This window comes from Vicia villosa, linkage group LG1 (assembly GCF_029867415.1).
Source record: "Vicia villosa cultivar HV-30 ecotype Madison, WI linkage group LG1, Vvil1.0, whole genome shotgun sequence".
In the NCBI taxonomy this organism is placed as follows: domain Eukaryota; kingdom Viridiplantae; phylum Streptophyta; class Magnoliopsida; order Fabales; family Fabaceae; genus Vicia; species Vicia villosa.
The window spans coordinates 43,154,779-43,164,176 of NC_081180.1; the positions used below are offsets into that span (position 1 = coordinate 43,154,779).

General features: G+C 35.4%; 1 protein-coding gene across 1 annotated transcript; it reads right to left on the reverse strand.

The window, feature by feature from the left end:
* Positions 1 to 4,103: 4,103 nt before the first annotated feature.
* On the reverse strand, positions 4,104 to 7,781 carry LOC131635755 (hydroxyproline O-galactosyltransferase GALT6-like). The gene is made up of 7 exons (XM_058906395.1): positions 6,865 to 7,781; positions 5,702 to 5,943; positions 5,330 to 5,620; positions 5,117 to 5,245; positions 4,859 to 5,032; positions 4,614 to 4,721; positions 4,104 to 4,483 (listed from the first exon to the last, which is right to left on the reverse strand). Exons 1-7 carry the CDS (start codon positions 7,589 to 7,591, stop codon positions 4,274 to 4,276), a joined length of 1,881 nt encoding a protein of 626 aa, XP_058762378.1. The 5' UTR covers positions 7,592 to 7,781; the 3' UTR covers positions 4,104 to 4,273.
* Positions 7,782 to 9,398: the final 1,617 nt, after the last annotated feature.

The window sequence follows — 9,398 nt, forward strand, 5'->3', positions numbered from 1 at the left end:
CTTAGTATAGATAACAAAATTTGAATTTCTCTATCTTGCATTATATTTTGAAATTCGGTTTGCTAATACATTATTTTCGCTTCTTTGAGTATGATATGCATTTTCTTGTTTGATTATAGGAAAAATGATAGACAACCAACAAATATTGAGACATGATAGAGTGACACAACATGCTTCAATGCACAGAGAGAAAGCTAGACCCTCGTGACCTGAATCGTCATTTGCTACTGAGGGATCACCTTCCCGAGGTCACGTATCTTTGGCTCATTACAAAGCCCCCACTGTTGTTGAACCCGATTCTATTGTGTTTTATAGTTTTCCAAGAGGCCCCTCAGACCTTTCACTACTTCATATATATGTATATTACGTTGTTAGACATGTGTGAGAGGGAGAGGTAACATAAATAATTAAAATGTTTGTGTTAAACAGTTGTGTTATAACAATTGAACTGTCTAGTGAACATGTATTTATTTCTGCAGTACTGTGAGACGTTGAAATGTATAAACCATGGCAAGAAGTTACAAAACTTCTACAACCTGATGAGCCATGGTTTCAGGATGTCTTGCAACAATCTAGGTTGAAGGATTTCTGCAGGACTGGATATGGTTATATTAATCATGATTTATTGTCTACACTGTTTTAGAGATGTCACCCAGAGACATCGTCATTTTATCTTTTGATTAGTGAGATAATCATCACACTTTGATGATCTATCATTCCTCCTACACTTTCCAATCACATAAAGATTATTAGATCACTTTAGAATCAATAGGCCTGGTGCACTGGGCCTGATATTATATTTAAGAGATGATTTGAGTGTTTTCCAACCTGAGATAGATGACACTAGAGGATGTGAGGATGTGGTGTTAAATTTTATTTTCTCATGAAACATTATGTTGGCCACCTGAAAGCATATGTGGATGTTGCAGGCAATGATGCATGGGTTTCAAATCATATAGTATGTGCATTGAGTTCAACTTCATTTTTTCTGTTAGCGCGACCATTTTTGTGCACAAAAGTGCGAGCTATATTGACATTGTCTATATTTAATTCTTCATTGACTTAGAGATGATTTACGAGTACAACTAGGGGCATCTTGTTCAGTGCACCTCTACTCCAAGTTAGGTGAATGCAATCAATGGAAAACAATATAGTTCACACGAAACAATTGTCTATTTACAGTCATTTGTTTCACCCTTATTGATATTAATTTCATAATACATGTGCTACATTGTTACTAATATTTCACATAACCATTTTTTCAGTCATGGATCCACCAACATTTTCCACATCTCTCCGGCTAGGAATATGTTGAAGACTACTTCGAGGAATTGTCGCGTGCCTGCTCCATTTTCCCACTCAGGGGTAAACATGTGACTGAGCGATTTTGAACTGCACTTGATTGCATCATGAAGCATGATATTTGTTTTACTTCATATGATGAGCACTACCAAACACAACCCTTAAAGGTGATATCCTGGTTCTCTGGATGGTCGATTTGTGGGTCTCGACTTATGTGTCCGCATCTACCTGCGCAATTATTATAGTAGTTCGGGTATCTGCAGGGTATACCAAAGGGCCCCATAGTTACTACTTCTGTCATGGTCCTCCGTAGAGATGTTGGTCGTAGAGGTGTTCGCGGTGCGGTTTGGGCGGTTTTGACGAGAAAAAAACCACCCGAACTGCAAGAGAAAAAATCGTGCGGTTTGGTTTGGTTTAGTTGGCTTTTAAAAAAAATCTGAATCAAACCAAACTAATGCAGTTTGGTTCGGTTCAGTTGGTTCGGTTTTATACAAATATTTTATTGAGTCATACATACACATATAGATGACAACATAATTTTATCTTTAGACATTCATACACTATCAAATAACAACAAAACTCGTCATATTTTGACAACAATTTTCTATTTAATATGTAAAAATTAAATTAGAGAAAAGTGGAACATTAAACATAAAGTAATAGCATAAAACAATATAAAAATTATTATAATGAAACAAAAAAATAGAAGAGACAAGAGATTAGTGAAGGTGAAAAAAAGTTGAGAGATTAGAGAAGAAATTGTGCGATAAAAACGGAACTGAAATAAGGAACATTTACATAAAAATGAGAAGGTGAAAAAGAAAGAATATAAGAGAGTAGGGATTATAAAATAAGAGGAAAGATGTATGTGGCAAAGAAGGTGCGATAATGTTATTAGAGATTAGAGAAGATCGGAACTGAAATTATATGTGTAAGGATGAGAAAATTGTTCGTAATCATAAGGCTAAGGTATAATAGGTTTAAGTTTGGATTGGAATTGAGTTATGTAAAAGTATGGTTGTAATATAATGCGGTTTAATTCAGTTTGGTTTGGTTTACAAAATATAAACCGCAAACCGAACTGAACCGTGCAGTTTTGTTAAAAGATGACTCAAACTAATCCGAACCAAATGCGATTTTTTGCGGTTTCGGTTTGATTTGGTTTGGTTTGCGATCTTCTATTGGGTTGGTTTGGTTTTGAACACCCCTAGTTGGTGGGACATTTGCAACTACGATGAGCATCTCGTGCCAAAGGATGTACATAGTGTTCCAAATCTTCGTCCATGGAGTATGTGTACAGTTACATCCAACGATTTTATAGAGTGTCCATCCTTGGATTACACCAGATGAAGAATGAGGCCCCCCTAAGACAGCTCATCAGGAGATACTATGGGAGGAACAAGCACGGACGGACCATGTCGTGGATGTACTGTCAATATATCATTGTATTGTTGCTATTGGGACAGAAGCCATGGTTAAGTGTTTCAGAAAGACACTCCTCAGATGGTCACTCTACAGGCAATCCTAGCATAGGCATTGCTTACATTACAATATAGGAGGTAGAAGAGGAACAAAGGCGTTAGATATACTCAGTAGTAATATTTTAATTTGTATTTTGATATTAATATTTTAAAATTTTGTACAATTTTTTGTATTTTACGAACGACTGTTGTATGATTTACCAACATTTTATTTGACAATTTAATCTTAGTAATGAATGGCTAATGTGTATAATCTATTGTGGATATGATTTATATTGTATGGTTTATTGTGAAATTTTTTTCTTTAAAGTAACTATCAAGGGGTGCAAATACTATCTCGTAGTGTATCCAAATATTGAAATCCCAATTTTTAATAGGATATATTCAGAGATTGAAATTCATACATTTTTTAAGAAAAAATGGTGTCCCTCTTTGATAAAATAATTTTGTTTTAAAATAGGTATGTTCGAATTTCAATCTCCGAACGCTACGAATAGCATTTTCAAATTTCTATAATGTGTGATATGTAAATACATTACACACCACCCAAATCTAATACAAGCCTCCTAAGAATCCAATACTAAATAGAAAAGGGAATTTTTTTAATGTACTTTATGAATCACTAGAACACTTTCGTAAAAATATAATAATATTCTCAAATTTCGAAAATGTATTATTAAACGCACCTAAACACACACAATTCACTCGTTTTTTTAACAAAGTCCCAATTTTATGACTAAATTTATTCCGGAAATACATTTCAAAAATACATTTATGAGTAATTGCGTGTTTTCTAACAAAGTCCCAATTTTATGACTAAATTTATTCCGGAAATACATTTCAAAAATACATTTATGAGTAATTGCGTGTCCGGAGATACATTCCAAAATCTGAAGAGCATTTTTGGATTTTCATAGGGTGTTTCTCCACCCTATAGAGTTCATTAAGAAATTCCCAATACAAAAAACCAGAGCCCAGAGCCCAAACATGTGAATGATACTCTAGAAAAGAAAATAATGAAACCTGGAAATTTTGAGTAAAAAATCCAAACCAAAACCCAAACTCCCATCAATTCAGAAGAAAATAATGAAACTTGAAATCTTCAGAACAAAAAGGTTGCAACTTTGTGTGATATTGACTAGATTATTTGTTCATATTCCCTTTTGACAGTAATTCTGTGTTGAAAGGATTACATTATTAAGTGTCCTAATAACATTATTCACAGCAGGATGTTCGCAGCTTCCTATATCCCAACCCAACCCAACCCTAGGCAAAACAATGACCACATATGAGATAACCATGTATAAGAGAGTAATGAAATTTTCTTATCAAAAGAATTTATAAATAATGGAATTTAAAAGGCCATTTATACAGTGCTAAGGTTTCTATCTAAGATCCGCTGTATTTACAAATATTCAAAGCTAAGCTATCACTGCAAAACTTTGTTGTCCCTCTGAGAACTCAAAGATGGAGTCTAATACACCACTTTGTTATCTCATGTTGCAACATTGAGGACTTGTTTGCCGCTGCAATTTTTCCCATAGGCACGTCATCTGTCTTGGAGATTGGTAATGGGCTGTGTAATAGCCTTCAATACACCCAAACTGGCAGAACTTTAAGCTATGCGAATAGTACACTTGTTTTGTGCTGTTAAATTTCTCTACCCACATTCCCATGCTCACATCTTCCATTTTAAACAACTGCAATTAAGAAGAAAAAAACCAACAACTTCAGTCATAATAGACGTCATATGCACCGGCATGGAGATAGATACTTGATCAATTAACAAGACAACAGGGAAATTGTGCAGCGATACTTTTTTGTACTAACCCTTAATTTATGCTTCTCAAATTCAGAAACAATGTATTGTGCAATATCATAAGACAGAATATAACCCGGGCCATTAGCATATGGCGGGTAATCTTCTTCTGGCCACTCCTGAAAACAGAAGGCAGCCGATGGAAATCAATATTAGCGAACACAAAAATTGCCACCAGTATTAAGTTAAATATGATGAGACAATAGTAACTCATGCTCTTTAACAACGGAAAAACATTGCAGCAGATTCTGATTACCTCATATGTCACAGCCCATTTACCATGGCGCAAGGGTTTGTGATGATAATTTATATTCCCAATATAAGCGCTCATAAAATCTGGAACATTCCTTGCTTCATTTAGAACAGCATCCACCCTCACAAACGTGTCATCGTCACCTTTCATGATGTACGCTGCAGCCGCTGTATGAACCTACAAACAATGTAGCGCATCTTATCTATCCTCTCGAAAATTTTCATTTTTCAAACTGTGAATTTTAAAGAAACAGCAACTTACCCCATATTCACATATAGCCACTGTTTTCAACACAACAAGGTCATAGTTATCCATGTAAGGCACAATAACAATATCTCCAAAAAATTCTGCTTCCTTTTTCAACTCTGCATTAATTTCTATTCTCTGGTGCTGTAAAAAGATTAACATGTTACTAACATCAGAAGAAAGGAAATAAGTAAGAAGCGAAAAGGGTGTATCGTCTTGTTAGCATACCAGTGCTACAAAGAAACGAGCCACCACTTCTGAAGATTTGATAAGGCTATGCTGCATCCACGACTTCCTCACAGCCATCCGCTCAGCGAAATGGTTTCCAGCTGATAGGATGCCAATGAACAATTCCACTCCAAACTCAGGTAGTGGTGGGGCACGCCATCTCGTTGAAAATTCAAGATACTGCTGTGGAGAAATACGAGGATGCATTGAAGGCAAGGAGGCAGCAAATATAGAATGGACATCAATATCTCCGGTTACAGTGAGTCCAGTAGCATCCTCGAGAGTAAAGCCCTGCTTAAATTAAAATGTAAAATTAAGAAATGATAGAAATCCAACTTCAGGTTGGCAAATTGAATGGTATTCATTACTCACAGTGCGATAAGGAAAGGAGGCCACATGCCTCCCATCAACATTAATATGGTAGCCCTCCAATCCAGCACTAAGAGTGAGAACAAATAGCTTGTTTTCATTAAATGGAAATGGCCAATCAACTGTTACTCTTTTTGTTCGACCTATGAGTCTCTTCAACCACCATTCTGATTTAGACTCCACTGCGTGTCTATCATCTCCGGATTCTCCCCCAATCCACTTCTCACATTTCACCAGCCCGTCAACTGTTTCAAACATAAAATTAACAACTCAATTTAGAGCCATCACAATTACAACCGATAAACAATACATCAAGAATGAACTGAACCGGCACACAATTTCATAACAAGAGTTATCTATGCCATATACCCACGTAGTAATAGTAGCATCATTTTATCTATTCAGTTCATCAATTGTAACTGAGATTTTCAGTCTTAACCCTCTTGTTCCCAGGGAACAGGGCCTGGGAAATCCAAAGTTTGTTCGAGAACTACATAAAGTCTGACCAAGAATTGTTCAGCCTGAATTCAAACTCTGATTTTCCCGAAGGATTCATCCTTAATTGGAACTCTTTAACCATTTGAGCCTAGTTACTTGGTTCTAGTAGTAACTGACAGTGTAGCTAGCTAAGATCGAGTGTTGGATCGTAAGATCTTATGTGTTAAGAATGCCTGAGAGTGCTACGATCCAGAAGGATCGTTTTCAGCGCCAGCATGGTCAAAATTGAGCTTTCTTAAGCAAGATCGTAAAAAAAATGTGGTGGGTCTTTTTTGGGGCATGTATTATGAATTATGATTTTCATGTTTTTGTGTATGTGTGTGTGTATATATGTATGAAATTACCCTTTTTCCCTTTAGTAGGATCTTACCTATCGTGCTAACGATCTGAGTTTTACGATCTTTCACAACCGACCGATCTTACTTGCTTGAATACATTGGTAACTGAATTTAAAGTGAAATAACATGTTTGAATGATTCTAGTCTAAAATCAAATTGAATATAAAACCTAATGTCAAATCTTCAAGCCAACTCAAATACTATTTTTTACTAATTCTAGTCAAAACTAGTAATAGTAACTAGTAACCAACAATATCAATATATTCAGTCAACATGAAATTGAACATCACACACATAAATGCATACATAAAGTTAGTAATCAATCATTACCAGTATCTTGATCAGCCCTAGATTTCCAGCCATCACATCTCAAAGAAGTACCCCACTGCATCCTATAACAAGTATTAAGCTCAATAACCGGCTTCCAACTCCAATCCCCTTTCAACCTAGGATTGAAATGCAATATCCTAGGCGGGTCCTCCCCTTCACTCGTTTTCAAACCCAGCAACTCCACAATAAACTGCGATTTCTTCCCCTCCGGTGTTCCCAACGGCATCCCAACCACCGTTACATGCGACCCTAACGTCAACCCACACGGAATCATCATCAAACTCCCATTCCCCACAAAATCAACCCCGGACACATAAACCGATCGCGGACATAAATTAGACCTATTCTCCGGCTTTAAAACGGGACCGGTTTGAATCGGCGTTTTCGCCGATTCAACTTCCTCCCAAACCCTTTTCCCATCTCGGTACGCTGAATGATAAACCTCGGAATCAAATGCGGCGTCGTTTAGTACCAATCCGGACAGAATCGAACGGCGATTATGGCGGCGAGTGATTTCGTGTGCCTGAGACTGACTCGGTTGAAGCTGTTGCTGTCGTTCAAGCGCGTACCTCTCGGAGCGCGTGGCGGTGTTTTTGAAAACGAAGGGGATTTCGAGAGTGAATAGAAGAACGTAGAAAAGAGCGAGGACGATGAGAATTTGGAAGGATCGTTGTCGACAGAGCGAGAAGAAGAAAGAATCGACCTTTCCCGTTCTCGCTCTCTTCATGGTGGGTTCGAATTTTTGCAGAAGGTTGTTATGAGTCAAAGAGAGGTTTTTGGTTTTTGAGTTGTTGGCATTTTATTTACGTGGAAAGGTCACAAAAAGTGATCGGTTTGTGGTGTGGAAAGTGGTGGTGGAGTTGGAAGAGTTTTAAGAGAGAAAAAGAGAAATTGATTTCTAATTTAGAAATGGGGTTTTCTTGTACTTTTTTATAAACCCTTTAATAAGTTGATAGTGAAATTGATTTGTCTATTTTTATAGGTAGATTTTTCAAAGAAAAAAATACATTTATATAATTTAAAATTTCTAAATTTTTAAATAAATACTAGTATAGTGTGTTTAATTGAAAATAATAATAAGTCAATAATAATGTCTTTAATTAATAAAGAACTAACTTGTATTCACTAAGAAAGTGACTTACCAATTCATTCAATTTATTTTTAAAAGTTTTGTGAAAAAAATAAGGGTTAATGAACTTTTTGGTCCCTCTAAATATTGCAGATTTCGTTTTTAGTCCCTCCAAAATTTTTCTTTAAGAAATCGTCCCTTCAAAATTTTTTGTCTAAACTATTGGTCCCTAACGTCAAATTTGCTAGAGATTAGCTACGACTTTAGCCACCGATTAGCTACGAAATTTGACGTTAGGGACCAATAGTTCAGAAGAAAAATTTTGTAGGGACGATTTCTTGAAGGAAAATTTTGGAGGGACTAAAAACGAAATTTGAAATATTTAAAGGGACGAAAAAGTTCATTAACCCAAAAAATAATAATAAATACACTAAATAGTTGCATAAAAGTTTATATTTAAAATAAAATGTAGAAACTATAAGAAAAGAACAATTGGTACACATAAAAAAAGAAAAATGTTATTCTTACACCACTTCTATACACCTACACCGTATTTCACTGTTCACCAATACGGTGAACAATGAAATATTATAAAAATATATATTTTTTAAATAAAAAATATTTTTTTTTATTATTTTGTTGTTTTTATTGAGGAGTACAGAAACAGAATTATGTGATTAACCAAGTTCATAACTTCATTAACCAACATTTTAAATTTCATTAACCAACTTCATACCTAATAAAAATTTGGGCAGTCTATTAACCAGCTTTATAACTTCATTAACCAACATTTTATATTTCATTAACCAACTTTATTTTACTACTAAATTATTTTTAATATTTGAGTGTTTATTAACCAACTTCATCACTTCATTAACCATTTTTTTATATTTCATTAACCAACTTTATTTTGCAATTAAATATACTATTCACAGGGGTACTTTTCATCGACACTATTCACCAATACTGTTCACACACTGTAATACGGTGAACTGACTTTTAAAGAAAATATTGCGGATAGCAAGAGTCGCCACCGACTTTTATTTTATCCAATTTAATAGAAAGGCTAAAAGAACAGAAAAACCTTTAAAAGAAATTTTGAGTTCGGGGGGTAATTTATACAAAGGGAAGGTGTAAGGCACCCTTTGCATCCATGGTTTTTCATGGGCTCTTAATTGCTTTGCTCTTTAGTTTTCAAAGTTTAGAAATGAAATAAGACTTTAGCTTGTAAATAAGCGTAGTTTTTTGAAGGTTTTTGAGAAAAGAGTAGAAAAGGATTTAAACCAGAGCTAGCAATTAGGAGGTAATTACCTTAACATTGTAAAAGAGTTCTTTTAGCCTTTCGGGGCTATCCATACCATAAGAAGGGTAGGAAGTCCTTGTATTTGGAGGTTGAAGGGTCGTCGAAGGTATCGTTCACCACAAGACTGTCCCTGCCATAGAGAGGGCAGGTAGTCTAAGGGAA

What these genes read in the sequence shown, in the direction of transcription:
- LOC131635755 (XM_058906395.1), bottom strand. Translation starts at nt 7,591, where the DNA reads ATGAAGAGAGCGAGAACGGGAAAGGTCGATTCTTTCTTCTTCTCGCTC. An exon ending in TAGGGCTGATCAAGATACTG is followed by an intron (nt 5,944 to 6,864) that starts GTAATGATTGAT and finishes TGTTTGAAACAG; the next exon opens with TTGACGGGCTGGTGAAATGT. An exon ending in TGGCTATATGTGAATATGGG is followed by an intron (nt 5,033 to 5,116) that starts GTAAGTTGCTGT and finishes CATTGTTTGTAG; the next exon opens with GTTCATACAGCGGCTGCAGC.